Raw genomic sequence first — 22,097 nt, forward strand, 5'->3', positions numbered from 1 at the left:
TCATAGCGTTGAAGTTATAAATTGGAATTATTGATTTGCTTTGTAGGCAGTGGTTAAACAGAAAATATTCTTGTTTGGTAAAGATGCATGTACTTTGCTTTCAGGTTCAGCATTGGCCCACATAGATAAATATATTTCTTGTACTTTCTTTACACAGGAAATGATTAGCGCATTGCCAAAGCTAACACAAGACAAATATGGGAGGAAGGTTCTGCTGTATTTGCTGAGTGGGCGCAATTCTGCACATTTTGTACCTGAGATCATCGAACTGCTCAAGCAAGGAGATGACAATGCACACAGGTAGATATCCTATATGTTTTCTTATATGACCATCATATTCAATTTTAAAGCAGAGGTGTTGTATTTTGTCAAGTAAAGCGTTTCTCATCTGCCTTGGGCTACACAGAACATGTTTATCCAGGTACTTAACGGTCAAAATAATCTTTTGGTGTGTCCAAGATCTATTTGAGACAATAGAAGAATGTCTATGGCCTGCAACCAAGGGGTTCGGTGAAACTTTTATTTTTCCCATTCTACTTTTTTTTTTTTTTTTTTACTTTTGAAAAACACAAATATAATCTGGAGTAGAAAAAACAGTTATACCCTCTTTGTGAAAATGCCACTCAGTGATTTACAATTTTGGGTGCCTACACGTAACTTTTTGTAAAAAAAAAAAAAAAAAATTATGTATATAGCTAAATGTCTAACCCAGTCATAGCTTAAAGGAGTATTGCAGCATCTTTTAAAAATATATATGCTGGTGGTGCTGAGAAAAAAATAAATATAAGAACTTTACTTTCCTAGCCCCAGCTCCCTACAGCTCCTGTTTGTCTCAGTAGGGTTACCCAATTCTCTGTTGTCTTCTGGCTTCCTAGACAGCAGTGGTGTCCCAACTTGGCCAGTGATTGCCTAAGCAGAAACAAGACAAAGGATCAGGGAACCAGATGGAGCTGAACAGGAGCTGCAGGGTTTTGTTGTTTTTTGGTTTGTTTGTGTTTGCTTTGTTTTTACATTTTTTTTATGGCCGCAGCACCACATATATATTTTTTATAATCAAATACACCTTAAAGGAGTACTGCAGTGCAGGAACACTTATCCCCTATCCAAACGATAGGGGAAAGTGTCAGATATCAGGGGGTCCAACCTCTGGAACCCGCTCCGATCACTTCCTTGGTTGAACTTTTTGAACATGTCTTTTTTCCACTGTACTATGTACAGTCATGGCCGTAAATGTTGGCACTAGAGATGAGCGATTTTACAGTAAATTCGATTCGTCACGAACTTCGGCAGTTGATGACTTATCCTCCATAAATTAGTTCAGCTTTCAGGTGCTCCCGTGGGCTGGAAAAGGTGGATACAGTCCTAGGAGACTCTTTCCTAGGACTGTATCCACCTTTTCCAGCCCACCGGAGCACCTGAAAGCTGAACTAATTTATGCAGGAAAAGTCATCAACTGCCGAGCCGAGAAGTTCGTGATGACTCGAATTTACTGTGAATTCACTCATCTCTAGTTGGCACCCCTGAAATTTTTCTAGAAAATGAAGTATTTCTCACAGAAAAAGATTGCAGTAATACATGTTTTGCCATACACATGTTTATTCCCTTTTTGTGTATTGGAACTAAACCAAAAAAGAGAGTGAAAAAAGCAAATTGGACACAATGTCACACCAAACTCCATAAATGGGCTGGACAAAATTATTGGCACGCTTTCAAAATAGTTTAAAAATAAGATCATTTTAAGCATGTGGTGCTCCTTTAAACTCACCTGAGGCCAGTATCAGGTGTGGGCAATATAAAAATCACACCTAAAAGCAGATAAAAAGGAGAGAAGTTCACTTATTCTTTGCATTGTGTGTCTGTGTGCCAGACTAAGCATGGACAACAGAAAGAGGAGAAGAGAACTGTCTGAGGACTTGAGAACCAAAATTGTGGAAAAATATCAACAATCTCAGTTACAAGTCCATCTGCAGAGATCTAGATTAGCCTTTGTCCACAGTGTGCAACATTATCAAGAAGTTTGCAATCTATGGCACTGTAGCTAAACTGCCTGGTTGTGGATGGAAGAGAAAAATTGATGAAAGGAGTCTACGCAGGATAGTTCAGATGGTGGATAAGCAGCCCCAAACAAGTTCCAAAGATATTCAAGCTGTCCTGCAGGTTCAGGGAGCATCAGTGTCAACGCGAACTATCCGTCAACATTGAAATGAAATGCTATGGCAGGAGACCCAGGAGGACCCCACTGCGCACACTGAGACGTAAAAAAGCAAGACTACATTTTGCCAAAATGAACTTCAGTGAGCCAAAATCTTTCTGGGAAAACATCTTGTGGACAGATGAAACCAAGATAGAGCTTTTTGGTAAAGTACATCATTCTACTGTTTACCGAAAATGGAATTAGGCCTACAAAGAAAAGAAAACAGTACCAACAGTGAAATATGGTGGAGGTTCAATGATGTTTTGGGGTTGTTTTGCTGCCTCTGGCAGTGGGTGCCTTGAATGTGTGCAAGACATCATGAAATCTGAGGATTACCAACGGATTTTGGGTCACACTGTACAGCCCAGTGTCAGAAAGCTGAGTTTTTGTCCAAGTTCTTGGGTCTTCCAGCAGGACGATGACCCCAAACATACATCAAAAAGCACCCAGAAATGGATGGCAACAAAGCGCTGGAGAGTTCTGAAGTGGCAGCAATGAGTCCAGATCTAAATCCCATTGAACACCTGTGGAGAGATCTTAAAAATGCTGTTGGGAAAAGTCGCCCTTCCAATAAGAGAGACCTGGAGCAGTTTGCAAAGGAAGAGTGGTCCAACATTCCGGCTGAGAGGTGTAAGAAGCTTATTGATGGTTATAGGAAGCAACCTGATTTCAGTTATTTTTTGTTTGGTGTGACATTATGTCCAATTAGCTTTTTTCCCTCCCTTTTTTGGTTTGTTTCAATACACACAAAGGGAATAAACATATGTATAGCAAAACGTGTGTTACTGCAATCCTTTACTGTGAGAAATACTTAATTTTCTTGAAAAATTTCAGGGGTGCCAATATTTACAGCCATGACTGTAACTACAAATGGTAAACCATGCACACTGCCATTAAGCTCAAGTGTTTGTCAAACAAGTATTGTAGTACTCCAAAAAACTTGCATAGACAGAAAAACCTGCTAGAAATGAAATAAGCTGTCCAATGTGATGACCTACCTCTCTTCTTAGGACACACAGGACATTACTGTTGAGCCAAAGTAAGGCTACATACACATCATGATTTTGTAATAGGGTTTTGTATCAGTTTTTTTCCACAAAAATAGAAACAAAAAAAAAACAACAAAACCATATGCAAAATTGTGTATTATAAAAACAGTATATGGTTTTTATAACCACGAAAAAGCCATTCAACAGCCACTCTGACTCCCGCAGTCAGTGGGACCTACTACTCCCATCATGGAACAGATTCTGTTCCATGATGGAGGTAGTAGTTTCCCCCGGCTGCTAGAGTCTGTTATGACATGCAGTAGTGCTTGTACTTCTACTCCCATCATGGAACAGAGTCTGTTCTATGGTGGGAGTAGGAGGAGGAGGCATGTCTCCTGCCGGGCAAGCGGGCGGCATCGCGTGCCATTCTCCAGCTGGCCGGCTCCCAGTAAAATAAATGAACATCACTGTAATTTCAAATTTGCCACCAAGTTCTGTGATTGGCCAGTCTGTGTCGGCCAATCAGGTAATATGAAGTTACAGCTCAGAGATGTTCTATTCTTTTCATGACCGGACGGCTGGGGAGCGAAGCAGAGCCTGACGCCCGCTTTCTTGCTTTATAAGTTAGAATTGCAGTAGGTCTCAGGAGGGAGACCCGGTGCGATCTTTACCTCAGCCCCTGTACTTCTACCCCCAACATGGAAAATACATTGTTCCATGGTGGTAGTAGTAATACAAGCGCTACTGCAAAGTCACTACAGACTCCAACAGCCAGGGGATGTGCAGAAGCCATCCCTCAGTGCTACAGTACTACTACTCCCATCATGGAACAGTCTCATGATGGGAGTAGGAGTAGTAGTAGTGCAGTGCTGCCAGAGTCCCGGGCGGCTGCGGAGTAAAGTTTAAAGAACAGTACAGAACCGTGCACAAAACTGTACCTGTACAAAAAACGTACACAACCAGATTCATCTAGTTGTGTAACATTTTGTATTTGTGGTCAATGGATACAGTTTGCTATACAGTTGCATACGGTTTTCAAATAGAAAACGTATATAAAAACCTTAAAGCAAAAACGTTATGTGAATGCACCCTAAGAGATCATATTTTGGCAGGTTTTGCTGTCATTGTCTCAATAAAAGGTTTTGCATCGCTATATAGTCCTGTGACCCCTTTTAGGTTCTGTACAATTCAGTACAGTTCATGTGTGAGGTGACCATTGACTCTTCAATTTAGTAGTCATTGGGTGTTTTGATAATATGCCACCATTTACTGTAGAGTGAAGATAAGAATTCAGATTCTTAAAGGGGTTATCCAATTATGCTAAATTATATTTAATTAAAAGTAATTACTTCATCATAAATATAGATAGATACGATAGTATTTGGTTGTTTCCCCACTTTCTGGAGCCTAGAGCTATTCTCTACATCTCTGCACTGCTCCCGTCAGTAGCCCCCACCATGTGACAATGTTACTAGCTCAGACGGCATCCAAGCCCCCAGTTAGGCCTGCATGGTGTAGGCGTGCCCAGTGCATGTCATGTGTTGTCTACGGTGAAGTGAGGGAGTGCTCTGTGAGCGTGGTCTCAAAGAAGTAGGCCAAGTTATTAATACTGTGTTGTCTGCAGCCCTCTCACTCAGGCAGGAGATGCTGACTATTAGCTTGCTGGCTGTGTAAACAAGCACTGTTATGCAGTGTCCCACAATAAGGCAATCAGTTGTTTAGCATCCGGCGTTCATTGATTGTGCAGGCTGGACAGGGGAACACAGTACGATGGGTTCCCCCGTGTAGCGTGTCCAACCATTTGGCATCTAAATTGAGACGCTAGATGAATGTGAGCTGTCCTATTTAAATGGATTAGATCGGTCCTTTCATTTATTTCTCTCCTGTGCTTTTTTAACAGCACGGATATGTGAAGGGGGCCTTCCTCAGCCTAGAATTAAAGAAGCCTTAATGAAGTGTACTGAACTGAGGCAGCATGGAATGCTGGGAATTAAAATATTGGGCAGCTGCTTAATACAGAAGTAAAAGCCATTTACAGGCAGGGGAGCTATAGACATGCTGCAGCAGTGGATTGTAGTACTGTACTAATAACAACATGGGCAGCCAGATAAGTACGAATAACACTGCTGAGCAATTTTCATTTTTTATCCTTTGTCGGAGTACCCCTTTAACCTCTTAAAGACGAAGGGCATCTTGGTACTTAAGAACCAAGGGTGTACCTGTGCGCCCTGGTCCCGCTACCGCAGTTTGAAGCACGCTACATACCTGGTGGGTCCCGACTGCTATCAGCAGCCAAGACCCACAGTCCCTAAGAAAAGTTTGAGTCACCCTCCTTTCCCAATTTATTAAATAAAATGTTATAAAAAATAAACATATGTGGTACTGCCGTGTGCATAAATGTTTAAAATATAATATTAAAGGGGTATTCCAGGCAAAACCTTTTTTTATATATATCAACTGGCAACAGATTTGTAAATTACTTCTATTAAAAAATCTTAATCCTTCCAATAGTTATTAGCTTCTGAAGTTTTCTGTCTAACTGCTCAATGATGATTTCACGTCCCGGTTAGACAGAAAACGAACTTAACTTCAGAAGCTAATAACTATTGGAATAATTAAGATTTTTTAATAGAAGTAATTTACAAATCGGTTTAACTTTCCGGAGCCAGTTGATATATAAAAAGTTTTGGCCTGGAATACCCCTTTAATAATAAAATTGCATGGTGTACACGTAAAAAAAATGCCAAATTCCAAAATTGCATAAAAACAGATGCTCCCAAAATTTACAAAAGGGCTTTTTTTTTTTATTTCACCCCACAAATAAATATTTTTTTGTTTTGCCACAGATTTTGTTATAAATTAAGTGATGTCATTACAAAGTACAATTGGTGACGCAAAAAACAAGCCCTAATGTGGGTAGGTGCAAAATTGAAAGCAGTCTGGTGAGGAGGAAAAACAAAAGTGCAAAAAATGAAAATTGAGCTTGTCCTTAAGGCCAATATGGGCTTGGTCCTTAAGGGGTTAAGGCCACATATCCCCTTACTTTCAACTGAATGAAGTTAGTACATCACTCATTGTGATTCTTGAAGGTTTTTCAGTCTCTTTTAAAAGTGATGACCTATTGCTACTATTTGCCATCATTTTATGACCAGTGTGGCTTCGATGTCTGGGACCCCTAATCATGAGAATGAAGGGAACTGTGAGATGGGAATACCCATTTGAAGTATAATCTTTATTGGACTCAGATGTAGGAGTAATGTACAATGACCAGCTAGAAGTAAATTTCTGCTACCGTATTATTTGATAAGTGACATTTGTCCTTTTTACGCACTTTCCACTTTTTCATTTTGTCGTCCTTTCCTTACAGCAAAAAGGATTCTGCAGTACGACAACGGGAGCTGCTGGAAGCTGTATCTGGACCATTACTAAAATATTTGGAATCAAACATACAAGACTTGGTGTTACAGAATGCTATGTGTACCATGGTGACTAATACTCTTTTATATGCACTGGGGGACACACAACCGATCATGTCTGCAATTTCCAGTGTAGCTGCTGAAGATTTTGTACCTGGTGGCAAAGATGGAAAGGTATTTAATGTGTTGTTGTTGTTTTTTTTTTTTTTTTTTTTTTGCTTTTGTTCATAACATTTTAACTGGACTGTTTTTTGTACATTTATCACCACTCATATATTTAAGGAAGGGAAAAAACAAACAAAAAACACTTGTGGTGTTGATCCAGAAAAAGCCCCATGCCAGTGACAACAGTTGTCTCTAAATATCTGTTACCCTAATCAAACACATTGAATATAGAAAATGTCTGATAAGCACATAAAGGAAAAGTAAAAATAGTTGGCTAAACAGCTTTTTATTCAGTGTTCCTTATCGTATACTGTATATTCAACTTAACATTTTCTGTTGTTGTTCGCGTACCCTTCAGATCAGTTGAAATACTATGTTTTAAACGCCTTGTTTCTTCATTGTGGTCCTTTTAAAGCTTCACATTGCCGAACACCCTGCTGGTCACCTTGTGCTGAAATGGTTGCTGAAGCAAGATAAGGACTTAAAAGAACAGGGTAAAGAAGGTAAGATGCATTCTGAATGTCTTGGTGATTATAATAGAATATAGAAGGTATTACAGCATTAATTCAGGCTGACAGCAGAGTTTTCATACTCTTAAATTACTGTATAATGATCGATTGTATGACTTATATTTTTTGGGATAGAGACTGGTGGGTCATACAATGCACATTTATGTAGGTTTATGTATTATTTTGCAGCTGGATAAATCTGCCCTGTAGTGTAGTGAAACAAGTGTACTCCCTGAAGATACATACAGTATGTGCTATGTCTGCAGTGACACTGCTGTGAGCTTTATGCATTGGCCCAGGTTTATCAATCTAAATAAGGAAAGTGTAATAGTGGCTCACCTTTCTAGAAAGCAGAGTGAGCTGGTCATGTGTCACCTATGTACACAAAATTCCAAAGCAAAAATATAGGGCTGCATGGATTACTGTTGACTACAGCATGAAGCGGTGGCTGACACGCCACCACTTCATGCCGTGGTTGACAGCAATCCGTGCACAGAGCGAAGGGTCGCTCTGTACATGGAGACAGCCAGGGTGCCGGGCAGTAGATAGCGAAGGGTCCCAGCGGTCAAACCCCCCAAGATCAGACACTTATCCACTATCCTGTGGATAGGGGATAAGATGTTCTGTACCGTAGTACCCCTTTAAAGGAATACTCCTGAAGAAAAAAATGTCTTCAAATCAACTGATGCCAGAAAATTATACAGATAATGAAAATCTTAATCCTTCCAGTACTTATCAGCTGCTGTATGCCCCAGTTGTGTAGTCTTTCCAATCTGACCACAGTGCTCTCTGCTGACACCTCTGTCAGTGTCCGAGACGGTCAAGAGCAGGAGCAAATCCCCATAGCAAACCTCTCCTAGTCCAGTCACTTCCTGAGATGGCAGAAGAGAGCACTGTACTGTTTGTGTGTGTGTAATCTCTTTCTGGAACCAATTGATTAAAAAAAAAAAAATTCCCTCCAGAGTACCCTTTTAGTTTAATTTCTTTTTTGGGAGGGGGTTGGTCCTCTTGAAACTGTTTTAAAAAATACATTGTGTGTGTGTACTGTACCAAGAAAATATAAAGTCTTAAAGGAGTGCTCTGGCGAAAATTAACTTATCCCCTAGCCACAGGATAGGGGATAAGTAGCTGGGGCCCACCGCAATCTCCAGGATGGGACCCCGGTGGTCTCAGTGAGGAGCGCATGCTGTCTGCCGCTCCGTTTATTTCTATGGGAGCGCCGATGATGGCCGTGAGCTGTACTCGGGTCTTTTTGGCACTCTATTAGTAGTTATTAGAGCCAGCACGCGCTCCTTACTACAACACTCGCTACAATTACCTACAGTCAAGTACAATAAAATGAAGTATTTCTCACAGAAAAGGACTGCAGTAACACATGTTTTGCTATACACATGTTTATTCCCTTTGCGTGTATTGGAACTAAACCAAAAAAGGAGGAAAAAGCAAATTGGACATAATGTCACACCAAACACCAAAAATGGTCTGGACAAAATTATTGGCACCCTTTCAAAATTAAGGAAAAACAAAATTGTTTCAAGCATGTGATGCTCCGTTAAACTCACCTGGGGCAGGTAACAGGTGTGTGCAATATAAAAATCACACCTAAAGGAAATAAAAAGGAGAGAAGTTCACTTAGTCTTTGCAATATTTATCTGTGTGTGTGTGCCACACTAAGCATGGACAACTAAAAGAGGAGAAGAGAACTGTATGAGGACTTGAAAACCAAAATTGTGGAAAAAGATCAACAATCTCAGTTACAAGTCCATCTCCAGAGATCTAGATTTGCCTTTGTCCACAGTGCGCAACATTATCAAGAAGTTTGCAACCCATGGCACTGTAGCTAATCTCCCTGGGCGTGGAAAGAAGAGAAAAATTGATGAAAGGTGTCAACGCATGATAGTTCGGATGGTGGATAAGCAGCCCCAAACAAGTTCCAAAGATATTCAAGCTGATCTGCAGGCTCAGGGAGCCTCAGTGTCGGCGCGAACTATCCCTCAACATTTAAATGAAATAAAACGCTATGGCAGGAGACCCAGGAGGAACCCACTGCTGACACAGAGACATAAAAAAAGCAAGACTACATTTTGCCAAAATGAACTTGAGTAAGCCAAAATCCTTCTGGGAAAAGGTCATGTGGACAGATGAGACCAACATAGAGCTTTTTGGTAAAGCACATCATTGTACTGTTTACCGAAAGTGGAATGAGGCCTACAAAGAGAACACAGTACCTACAGTGAAATATGGTGGAGGTTCAATGATGTTTAAGGGTTGTTTTGCTGCCTCTGGCACTGGGTGCCTTGAATGTGTGCAAGGCATCATGAAATCTGAGGATTATCAACAGATTTTGGGTCGCACTCTACAGTGTCAGAAAGCGGGGTTTCCGTCCGAGATCTGAGGTCTTCCAGCAGGACAATGACACCAAACATACGTCAAAAAGCACCCAGAAATGGATGGCAACAAAGCGCTGGAGAGTTCTGAAGTGGCAGCAATGAGTCCAGATCTAAATCCCATTGAACACCTGTGGAGATATCTTAAAATTGCTGTTGGGAAAAGGCGCCCTTCCAATAAGAGAGACCTGGAGCAGTTTGCAAAGGAAGAGTAGTCCAACATTCCGGCTGAGAGGTGTAAGAAGTTTATTGATTGTTATAGGAAGCGACTGATTTCAGTTATTTTTTCCAAAGGGTGTGCAACCAAATATTAAAGGGGTAGACCGGCCCCAAGACATCTTTACCCCCTATCCATAGGATAGGGGATAAAATGTCTGATCGCGGGGGTCCCGCTGCTGGGGAGCCCAGCAAGCTAGCATGCAGCACCCACCTGTAAGTACTGCCGGAATCGCTGGAGGTTCTCAGTCTTTTGCCTCCCGCCCACGGGGACGGATTATCGTGACGTCACGACTCTGTGCCCGTGTTACATCACACCCCATTTTTGGAGTTTGGTGTGACATTATGTCCAATTTGCTTTTTTCTCTCCCTTTTGGGGTTGAGTTCCAATACACAAAAAGGGAATAAACATGTGTATAGCAAAACGTGTTACTGCAATCCTTTTCTGTGAGAAATACTTCATTTTCTAGAAAAATTTCAGGGGTGCCAACATTTACGGCCATGACTGTACTTATCCCCTCTCCTGTGGATAGGGGATTAGTAATTTTTTTTCCAGAGATCTCCTTTATGTTTGTAAAATGAAGTTTTCAGGTCTGTTTCATAAACCTAAGGCTGTTTCTTGAGAAATTAGGTCATGGAATTTTTCATATTTGGCACAGACTTGACACAGATTCTGTAGATGCCGTTACATACTGAGACACTTGCCCTTTTGTAGGCTCTGCGGTCACGGCCAGGCTGCTGTTTACAGTTGTCAGATATTGCAGGCTAGCAATAAAGATTCACCTTCTTCTTTTCTTAAAATGCGATTATGAGATTATCACGGTAAAGTGTACTAAGTGTAAAGACCTGATCAATCCCTGTGTCATGAATTGTTTATATTTGTAAATGTTGATACTTGTATGAAATGTTTTCTTTCATGTTTTGTTGTCCTTGAATGTTGTGCACAGTTAGGGTTTTACCTATGAGACTCCTCAATGGATTTCTGCTGTGGATTATTTTGCTGTATGCTGCTGTTTTGGACTTTGATTTAGTGATGTGAACCTGGCGTAAATTATCTTGCAATTTTGGTGCAATTTTTGGCACAGAGCACAAGCCATAATCCTTTATTTGCAAAACAATGCCGACTACCTTTTAAGCCAAGCCTGATTGTTGAGTAAGGTACAAAAAGTGTCTAAAATTCATAACAAATGGACCAAATATCAGGATTTTATGACTTGTGCTACATTTGCAAAAGTAGATCAGCCCCATAGTGTGCACCTCCTTGGGGGTACTTAAAACACAAGTTTTGGACTTTTTGTAAAAATTATATTCATGTAGAGGGTAAATCCTATGTTGCTTGCATTGTCCTTCCATGAGAGTTCTAATAAGAAAACCTATTTTATTGCCTAACATTAAATGTAATGGTTATTTTACCATTTTTATTAGGACAACCATAATATTCATTGGTCCATGGATGGGATTGTCTCTCACAAACACAAGATATTTGGTAGTAGTCACCTACAGCATAAGAGACATGCAGGATACACATTCACCTTTCAGTCAAAATAATATTATTTTATGTCATTCTAAATAGGCTCTTTTGCTAGAACATTGGTAGAACATGTGGGCATCAAGAACCTCAGCAGCTGGGCACAGGTGAACAGAGGTGCCATAGTCCTTTGCTGGTAAGAATCTATTCTGGAGTGGGTTTTTTTTTTGTTTGGTTTTTATTTTTTATAACTGCCCTTAAGCTCCAACTTGTACAAAATGATCAATGACACAGAGTTTATGAATATTTTTTGCTGCTATGCTTTCTCCCATACAAAAGGTGAAATCATTAATGGTGTTATAAGGAAATGGATGAAATGACAGACACAGTTCGGGAATGTGCGGAACAAATCCCATTCAGATTTAGGGGCCCCTTTTAAAGAATGATATCACAAGGATAGACTCCAATTTGTGAAACAAAACCACCTTAATTGTTGAAATGGAGGAATATTTGTTGAATATAAGGTTTCATAACTATAGATTTGCAGAAAAGAATATAGTATTGTGGAAAGTACATGTATTGACCTTGATCACGTTATCATTGAGCTGACCAGAAAATAAAATTTCACACAAACAAAAAAAATGTTTTTGCTTGTTATTAAACATGAATTGTGAATTGTGTTTTTGCTTCACATTACTATCCATTCTTGGTGTCATGGAGAAGGGCACAAACCACACTAATTCTATCTCCTTTTAGATCCTGCACTATTCACCTCCCTTTAATCCTTGTTAAGAACGGCTGGCTGAGTTTTAGAAGACTATTGAATATTAGGAGAAATAGATCAGCTCACACAGCGCAGTTAGGAAAGCAAGAAACGTGCCTTGTAATGAACCACATCTCAGCGTGGGCATTCTAGTCTTTGTTCAGCGATTGTGATCACCTAGCCCTCTAACTGCTGTACCTATTGTTCCAAAGTAGTCATTAGCTCTGCTCCTATTGGCCTTGACTCATTGTTTAGCTGGTTAGAGTAATTCAGGAGAACAGTGTTCTAGAGAGCATTATGCTACAATGTGATTATCTGGTTGGGGTTATTAAATATTTTAATGTTTTTCCTCATCGCACAGTGGTTACTTTGGCTGTTCTTTAGTCTGTACATTAAATGGATCATTACTTCATCTAGTGTCTGCAAGTGAAAAATAGTTTAGGCTAAAAAAGTTAACATATAAAATAAAAACGTGCAGCCCCTTCATCACCTTCATATGACTTTACATTTTTGATACATTCTGATATTGAATTATTTTTTGTATTTAGTCTTTTACAGAGTTCAGATGAAGAAATTGCCACCCAAGCAAAACAAGGACTCAAGGGTATTCTGACCAAACGAAAAAACCCCAACAACAGTAAAGCAGTCGAAGCTTTACTAGAAAACTTAAATTCTCCCTAGGCCTTTATTATATCTGCTTGGGAAAGATTTGTAAGAATGTTTTATATGTATAAATAAAACTCCTTTACAAATTTTGTCTTTCTGTGCCTATTATTTCATTAATGTCTAACAAACTACCAAATATGTATACTCGCAGTGGAAACACCCTTGTTCGAATGATTAGAATTGTGATGGCTAAAAGACGCGGGGCATCTCTAAAACAGGTTTTATAAAGTGTTCCTGATATGCAGTGGTTAGTACCTACCGAAAGTGGTAATGCTAGTTATGATAGAAAGGTGTCAGAGCACTTCGTGCAGTGCAGCTTGCTGCGTATAGGACTACATATTGTCATACCAGACAGTGTTGTTATGAAGGCCGTGTTCTAATCTGCACGGCACTAAGATTAATTAGTCCCAGACCTTCTCATCAGTCACTCTAATTTCCAGATGTAGCTCAGTGCCCGTGACTAATGTGAGCAGTGTGCAGGAGACATGATTAGCCAGCAGATAGTATACAGTCATACAGTTTCTGCTGGCACTGTCTTCATTTAAAGGTTTTTTTTTTTAACAAAATCTCTTTTGTGCTATATACTAAACACAGTCTTCTATAAACAAGAATCACAATGACAGACCTCCGCTTAGGCTGGGTTCACACCACGTTTTTGCAATACAGTTCCCGTATATTTTTTCAATTTGAAAACCGTACATAACCATATTGAAAACTGTATGCATTGACTCTCCATTGAAAACCTTATGTCTAAAGATGCATCAGGTTGTGTCCGTTTTGCATCCTGTAAGGTTTTGTCAGTTTGTTTTTTCCCTAAACCGTAACCTACCATGGTTTTTGGTCCGGGTGAAAAACCGTATTGAAACATATACATTTTTTTTTAACATTGTAGTCAATGGGAACCATTCAGAATCGTATGTGTGTACGGTTCCATACAGTTTTTGACTTTTCCCAGTTTTTTACTTGGAATTTAAATCAAACAAGTGAAACTTTATTCATAATGGAATGAAAGGTTAAAAACGTATACTTTTTTTTCCTTAAACGGATGCAACCGGACATAATTTTTAAAACCCTATACGGATTAAAATTTGTACACAGGTTTTGATACGGTTTAGTCATGTTTTGAGGAATCAGGGTTTTTTGTTTTTTTTTTATCAAAAACCAGATACGGGAACTGTATTGCAAAGACGTGGTGTGAACCCAGCCTTAGACTGTTCACACTGGCCTCATTTATCACAAAAAAAAAAAACTGTCTTTTTTGCCCAAGGCCACCAACCACCGCTCAGCTTTTATTTATTAAACTGCTCCAGTAAAATGAAAGCGGAGTTGTGATTTTTTTTTTTTTTTATAGGCAAGTTTTAGTTTTAGACAGTTTTGATAAATCTGCCCCAGAGTGTCATACACTCTGGTTCGAACGATGCCAGTCATTTGCCCTCTACAATGACATGTCTCCTATTGTAACAAAAAAGACATCTGTTTTGTTATATTCTGTGGGATTCCCTAGTATTGAAAACATACTGTTGGCTCTAAGGGTATGTTTTTTTAGGTTCCTGCCTCTGTGACGTATCAAATGTTTTTTTTAATTGACAGGGACCCTTTTAGGGTTCATTTACACTACGGAATGAAAACAAGGGTGAAACATGGATGCCCAGTGCAGACTTTTTTTCTTTTAACAGTTTCTTCAATTTTTTTTATTTTACATTTTGTGTTCATTTGCGTTCCCTGTTTCTGTAAAATACAGTTTAAAAGTTGCTGTAAAATACAATTTGTAAAATGCAAAACTAGTAAAGACCTATTGTCTAGAGCAGAATTAGGCATATGTTACTGCTGAAGAAGTCTACCACCTCTAGTCGTCTATTAGTGCAAGGAGGGCAGTAAACTAAACACAGATTTTCTATAATTTAGTTTAACTCCTGTTGCGTGCATTACTCATTCACTAGGCATTACACACCTGTACAGTGTTCTGATGATGCGAGGAGTATACTTGCCTACCTTAAAGGGGTTATCCAGGAAAAAACTTTTTATATATCAACTGGCTCCAGAAAGTTAAACAGATTTGTAAATTACTTCTATTAAAAAATCTTAATCCTTTCAGTACTTATGAGCTTCTGAAGTTGAGTTGTTATTTTCCGTCTAAGTGCTCTCTGATGACACGTGTCTCAGGAACCGCCCAGTTTAGAAGAGGTTTGCTTCTAAACTGGGCTGTTCCTGAGACGTGTCATCAGAGAGCACTTAGACAGAAAAGAACAACTCAACTTCAGAAGCTCATAAGTACTGAAAGGATTAAGATTTTTTAATAGAAGTCCTTTACAAATCTGTTTAACTTTCTGGAGCCAGTTGATATTAAAAAAAATTTTTTTTTCCTGGATAACCCCTTTAATTCCCCTTAGCTGCCTTGCTAACACTCCCAGTCTTCTCAGCTACTTCCCTGTGTGAACTTTCCCACTCAGCCAATCGCTGACAGATCCTGCTAGGGCGACACGTCATTAGGAACGATTAAGTAGCCGAAAGAACCTGAAGTGTCATCTCAGCAGCTGCAGGGGACTGGGGTAGGGGAGTATACTTTTTTTATTTTTACACTATCCCCAGGTATCTGTATGATACCTGGTTAACACCTTTTAATTGCCTTAGTTCTGCATTTACTGGTAGGACCAGGTTGAGTTGCTGTTGTGTGGGTTTATACTGTATATTGATATGTTAGGCCCCAACTTAAAGGATATATGATAACTTGTCCTTGGAAGCCAAACCTATTTTCTAAAGGTTGTAATTACTGACCCAAAAAAGTCCATGCACTTAATTTTCTAGCCAGAAAATTTTTTTTCTTGGTCGACTCCATTGGCGGACACAGACCGTGGGTATATCTTGCTGACACTAGGCATACAAAAAGAAAGTCGGCCCCTCCTGGCAGGATATACCCCGCCTCCTGACTCTGAGCTAATCAGTTTTTAGCTTAGTGTCAGTAGGAGGCAGACATAGGTCTGGAGTTCTCCAGACCTGGTCTTCTTTTTTTATTTTCTATCTAGGGCCTGTATTTTATCTATAGGTTTTTTTCTGCCTTTTCTTGTTTTTTGGGGGGGGTTCAGGAGCATGGCGCTACCTGTTCCCCCAAATGCGGCTAAGGGGCACAGAGTATATTCCGTTAACCCCTTCCCACCAACTGCCAGCGCCTGGGGTTTCACCTTGGGTCAGGGACCCCTAACTTCCCTGCTCGTCCCACTCCTTCAGCCTGACATGACGCAGGTGACCATAGCTGGCCGAACACATCCTGAGTATGTGTGGGATAGGGTGAGCATGCCCCCTTCCCCTGCCTTTTCTGGGGCCCCGAATACCAAGGGGATTTTCCTTATTCTTTATTAGCATATGGAGTAAAGATGCGGACGCCAGACTCTCTCTGCACATGTTGGGGATAGCGGGGCAGCTCCCCCCCCCCCCTCCCCACCGGCACCTCACAATCACGCAAAGCTCCCTCCTTCAAGGTGCGTCCTTCCTGGAAGTCAGACAACCTTTCTGGCGGTTTTGCGGCCAAGTCTGGTAACCGTAAGCCTCCCTCCTCCTGAAGGGATGCCCCACTTGTATCCCCTTTAGGGTGGGAGGTCGTCTTATCTCTTTTCCGAGATGTTTGGCTAGCGCAGGTCTAGGACTCCTGGGTCCGGGATGCCATGGTTACCGGATAGAATTTGCTTTTTTTCCCCGGGATCGTTTCTTCCGATCCCGTCCTCCTCGTTCCCCTTCTTTGCTGGTAGCTTTTCAGGTCACTTTGCGCACCCTCCTTGCTCAGGGAGTGATTGTTTCCTTTCCTCCCGGGGAGCGTTTTTCGGGGTTCTACTCCAATCTTTTTGTCGGCCCCAAGAAAGGGGGCTCTGCCCGCCCCATTCTGGACCTCAAACTGCTCAACCGCCACTTGCTCCTGCAACATTTCCGAATGGAGTCCTTACGTTCGTTGGTTGCGTCCATGGATCAGGGGGAGTTTCTTTCCTCCGTGGATATCCGCGACGCTTATCTGTACGTACCCATTTTTCCGGCCCATCTCCGCTCTGCAGTCCCTGGCCTTGCCATTGCTACCAGGGATTTTGCCAAGGTCATGGGCGGTGATTGCCATCCTTCGGGCTCAGGGGATTTCGGTCCTCCCTTACCTGGACGATCTTTTGATCAAAGCTCCATCCCGGTCCCAAAACTTAGAGAGCCTTCACGGTGCAGACCCTGTCTGCCTTCAGCTGGGTGATCAACCGGGAGTTGATCACCCAACCACTCTTCCACTCAGTCCCTTATTTTCCGGGGTCTCCGTTTCGACACAGTGGCTGCCCGGGTTCGTCTTCCGCTTGACAAGCGGCGCTACCTATCGGAGGGTGTCCGTCTTCTACAGTGCACCTCTCCTGTCCCGATTCACTTTTGCATGGAGGTGCTGGGCCGGATTGGGGCGGCCAATGAGGCAGTTCCCTTCGCCCAGTTTCGGTGTCGCCCTCTCCAGCTGGCCATCTTGGCCCAGTGGGACAAGTCGCCGGCCACTCTGGATCGCCAGATCCTTCTGCCCCCCTCTGTTCATCGGTCTCTTCTAAGCTGGCTCCACTCTCCCCTTCTTCTCCAGGGGCGGTCCTTTCTCCCTCTCCACTGGCAGGTCATGACCGATGCGAGTCTCCTGGGTTGGGGAGGTGTTTTTCAGGAACGGACGATCCAGGGTCACTGGACCTCTCAGGAGACTCTTCCCCCCCCCAATCAAGCTCCTTAGAATGAAAGGAGCATGAGCTGTGCACACATTGTTAGGTCCATTCATTTCAAGGACAAGCGGTCTGATCCCCACTTATTAGCTTGTGGATGGGGTAGAATTTGTTCAAAGTAATTTTTGTAAATTCTAAATTAAACTCTATTGTATCATAGTTTATACATGTCAGAAATTAATCTAAATTTACAGAGAAAAAGGGCTGCCTATTGATGGCTTCTTATTTCCTTGCCATGCATTTTACACTGTAGCACTGTGCACATTTTTTATAATGGGTATTCCAGGATTTTTTTCTTCAGCCTTTGAGCCCATAGAACAGAGGTAATAGAAGCATATTACAAAGTATTATAACTTAGCATCATGTGCTCATAGGCTAAGGAAAAAAATCCTGGAATACCCTTTTAATGCAAAGAGCTGGACTCTCTGCAAGCACGAAGCAGGGAATGCATTTCTCAAAACTTAGTTTGCACAGGAGAGCTGTACATTTAGTACCAAGAATGAGCTCAGATCCCTTCTGGTCAAAAAAAATATGGTAACCTGGCCTAGAGTCAATGGGGGAGATTTATCAAAACCTGTGCAGAGGAAAATTTCCCCATAACAACCAATCCGATTGCTTCTTTCATTTTTGAAAGGGCCTCTCAAAAATGAAAGAAGCAATTTGATTGGTTGCTATGTGCAACTGGTCAACTTTTCCTCTACACAGGTTTTGATAAATTTCCCTCATTGTCTGTCTTAATGCAATGATCTATTTCTGCTGATGAGGGCTGCTTTCTCCACTTTGGGGGTTACCTTTCAAAGGATAGGGGATAAGATGTCTGATCGCTGGGGTCCGGCCGCTGGGACCCAACATGGCCTGCTTATATACACATAATGTTGGAGATTCATCAAAACAAGTGCACAGGGGTAAAGTGAAAGAGCTTTAACCTCTTAAGGACCCAGGACGTATGGGTACGTCCTGGGTCCCAGTCCTGCGATATAACGCGGGGTCACAAGGTGACCCCGCATCATATCGCGGCGGGCCCGGCGTCATAGTGAAGCCGGGACCCGCCTCTAATAGCGTGTGGCACTGATCGCGGTGCCGCGCGCTATTAACCCTAAAAATGAAAGTAAAAGTGCCCGGCTAGCTCAGGGAGCTGTTCGGGATCGCCGCAGTATAATCGCGGCATCCTGAACAGCTGTAGCACAGGAGGAGGTCTTCTAACCTTCTTCTGCGCTGTCCGATCGCCGAATGAATGCTTCAAGCCTGAGATCCAGGCTTGAGCATTCAATCTCCGAAAACACTGATTGATCCATTCCTATGGAGATGGATCAATCGGTGTAAAAGCTCAGTTAATGCAATGTTATAGCCCCCTATAGGAGCTTTAATATTGCATAAGAAAAGTGTAAAAAAAAAAATCATTAACCCTTTCAATTATCAATCACCTGGCATTTCCAAGAATAAAAAAAACAGTGTAAATAAAAATAAACATGTGGTTTCGCTGCGTGCGGAAATGTCCAAATTATAAAAAAAATATACCGCTTTTTAAACTGCACGTTCAATGGCATAGGCGAAAAAAAAATAGCGCATTTTTGATCACTTTTTATACCACAAAAAAGTTGATAAAAAATGATCAAAAGTCTGATCAGAACAAAAATGGTACTGCTAAAAACTTCAGATCACGGCGCAAAAAATGAGCCCTCATAGCGCCCTGAACACAGAAAAAATTATAGGGGTCAGAAGAGGACAATTTTAAACATATACATTTTCCTGCATGTATTCATGATTTTTTTCTGAAGTGATACAAAATCAAACCTATATAATTAGGGTATCATTTTAACCGTATGGACCTACAGAATAAAGATAAGGTATAATTTTTGCCGAAAAATGTACTGCATAAAAACGGAAGCCCCCAAAACTTACAAAAGTGTTTTTTCATCAATCTTGTCGCACATTGATTTTTTTTCCCGTTTCACCGTAGATTTTTGGGTAAAATGACTGTCATTACAAAGTAGAATTAGTGATGCAAAAAATAAGCCATCCTATAGAATTTTAGGTTATGATTTTTTAAAGTTAAGGAGGAAAAATTGAAAATGAAAAAACGGAAAAAGCCGGGTCCTTAAGGGGCAAAAAAAAAAAAAGTGAAAGCAGCCTCTTTGTTTAATGTAGGCAGCTACTTCACATTCCCTTGACAGCGGTTTTGTTTTGGAATCTCCAAGCAATGCTTGATCTATTGGTTTTCCTGATGCATTTGTGTACTTCCCTTCTGCCAGATTATTTACTAATGTGGTGCATGTATGTAAATTGTTAGAATTTCTCTGGTTTGTCTACATATTGGCTTTTTAGGTATATTTTAGGGTTCTAGAGAAACCGGTGTACATCCAACACTAAGAGTACAGAATTGTAACGGCCTGATATGTCATGGTACCTTTTAGCCTAGACTTATATAGTGGAGCAGTTATCGCTTTTGTTAGATTTTTTAGTAGCATATTTCCTGTTATTGTAATTCACATTACAACCTTCACAGCTATATCTAAAGAGAATTCTTATGATCTCAAATGCCATCTCCTGTGATCCCACAAGGAAACACCTGAGTTTTTGAAGCCACTAACTGTGAGGATGTTGACAGCCCTTGAATAAATAGTCAACTTGCGTATGTAGGGTATATTCTTGGAAAATAACAACTGTGTTGTTAAAGGAAAGATGTAGCAGTTATTACAAACCGTGTCCCATGAGGTTGTCTTCATTGTCTATGCAGTAGAATGTTTCCAAGTACAATTCATGAACTAGTAATGTGTATACATACTGTATTAACCTATTATAGGGATATAGTTATAAAAAAAAATTGGTTTCCATATCACAAAAAGAAATTCAGGTATATGGTTGAATACAGTAGCAATATAGGGAGAGAAAAACTGCAACTGCAGTAAGGAGGAGGGGGTCCTCCTTACTTTGAAAGGGGTTATCCAACATAAAATGATTTTAGTACATACCTGCCAGACAGTAATGGACATGCTTAGGAAGGATCTGCACTTGTCTGGGAGCTAAACGGCTATGTTCTGAGTCAACCATAACGCTGTGGTTATCTTTTTGTGAACTGGCTATTTCTTGTTGGAATTCCCTCTCTCAAACTACAAGTCTCATAATTCCTTGTTTGTAAGTGTGAGGTCGCTCCACCCATTGAAACACACCTGTGATCCCTTAAATGCAATAGACCAGAGTTTTTTAACCAGGGTGCCTCCAGCTGTTGCAAACCTACAATTCACTGCAGAATGATCTCCCCACTCAGCGGTCGCTTCACCCATTGAAGCAAAAACGGGCTCCCTGTGAACACCTGACTAGTGATGCAATGTCTCGGGCCGCACTGCAACCTGGGAAAACCTGATACGACACTCATTTTGTATGCTGTTAAAAATTAAAATTGGGCCAAAAATCACAGAAGAATTGCGAGACCAGCAATAAGCTTTTTCTTTGTGGGATGATATAAAAATAATGCAATTTTGGTACTTTTGGCAGGTTTTGCTTCTACGTAGTGCACTTTTCGGTGAAAATGACACGTTTGTTTTATTTTATAGATCAATTACACTTACATCGATACCCAATTTATTTAGGTTTCGTTTTATTTACTATTTTCCTATTCTGATTCTTTTTTTTTTTCTTTCCGTAGTTTTTATTGGTACAGTCTTAGTTTAGATGTGAGTTTTTGATCACTTTTAAATTTTTTCTGATAAATGAAGTGACCAAAAAATCAACAAATTAGTTTTTTTTTTCTTTTTATATTACGCCAAGTGGCTACATTAATGTTTTTTTTAAATCAGATTTTTTATTACGTTTTTTTTAAAACACAGTTTTACAATAACAGACATCACCCAACAACCCACACGCCCCCCCCCCCCCCCCCCACACACACAAAAAAACAATTCCGTCTCAACCCACGCCACAAAAGCTCTTCCACCCGTATCATAGATAAATCATAGACAGGCTCCATCAAGTTCACAATAATGGCATAATTGAGAAGGAGAGCACATTCCTCCAGACCCATTTATAATCACCTCACCAGTCTCCGTCCAACAGATCATACATCCTTCCACATCCACACAGCTCAGGAGGGTAAGCATACGTAGAAACCGCCATATCAACAGCTTACTTGCTGACCAATCAGCACGCAGCCACACACTAGAGACACCACACTATTTAAGAGGCGTCCACAGGGGGGTCAAATCTCTGTACCCAGGGTCCCCAAATACCATCAAATTTCCGTTCTACCTTGTTCTAATGTAGATAAACTTTTCCAATTTCACTACGTGTCATCCTTGTTATGAGATCAGCCACCCCCGGAGGGGAGGATCTAATCCAGAATTGTGCAATCAGCTTCCTGGCCTGGTATAATACTTTCAAAATCCCAACTTCCACCATAGAGGGCTCTCGACTGCAGCCTATCAGTCCCAGTAAGCATTCCTTGGGAGCCCTAAGTATAGTCACCCCATAGACTGTCCTGATGAGTTGTAGCACCCCAGTCAAATATGCAGTTAAACAAGGGCACGTCCACATCATATCAACCAGGTGTGCCTCTAACTCACCACAACGTGGACAAGCAGAGTCAGACCTTATGCCTATCTTGTTAAGGAAC

The 22,097-nt window shown here is 40.9% G+C and overlaps 1 protein-coding gene across 4 annotated transcripts in view; it reads left to right on the plus strand.

Moving 5' to 3' along the window:
• The window catches only part of PUM3 (pumilio RNA binding family member 3), a 133,479-nt gene extending 120,650 nt beyond the window's left edge, over positions 1-12,829 (plus strand). For 3 of the 4 annotated variants that reach the window (XM_056522565.1, XM_056522557.1, XM_056522581.1), the window contains exons 15-19: positions 158-300; positions 6,551-6,773; positions 7,180-7,267; positions 11,450-11,540; positions 12,656-12,829. In XM_056522565.1, the coding sequence (XP_056378540.1) occupies positions 158-300; positions 6,551-6,773; positions 7,180-7,267; positions 11,450-11,540; positions 12,656-12,788 (678 nt within the window). In that variant the 3' untranslated portion in view covers positions 12,789-12,829. The remainder of the gene's footprint in view (positions 1-157; positions 301-6,550; positions 6,774-7,179; positions 7,268-11,449; positions 11,541-12,655) is intronic. The other variant, XM_056522573.1, reaches the window with a different exon arrangement.
• The last annotated feature ends 9,268 nt before the right edge of the window (positions 12,830-22,097 follow it).

The sequence above is a fragment of the Hyla sarda genome, chromosome 1, assembly GCF_029499605.1.
Source record: "Hyla sarda isolate aHylSar1 chromosome 1, aHylSar1.hap1, whole genome shotgun sequence".
Taxonomy (NCBI): domain Eukaryota; kingdom Metazoa; phylum Chordata; class Amphibia; order Anura; family Hylidae; genus Hyla; species Hyla sarda.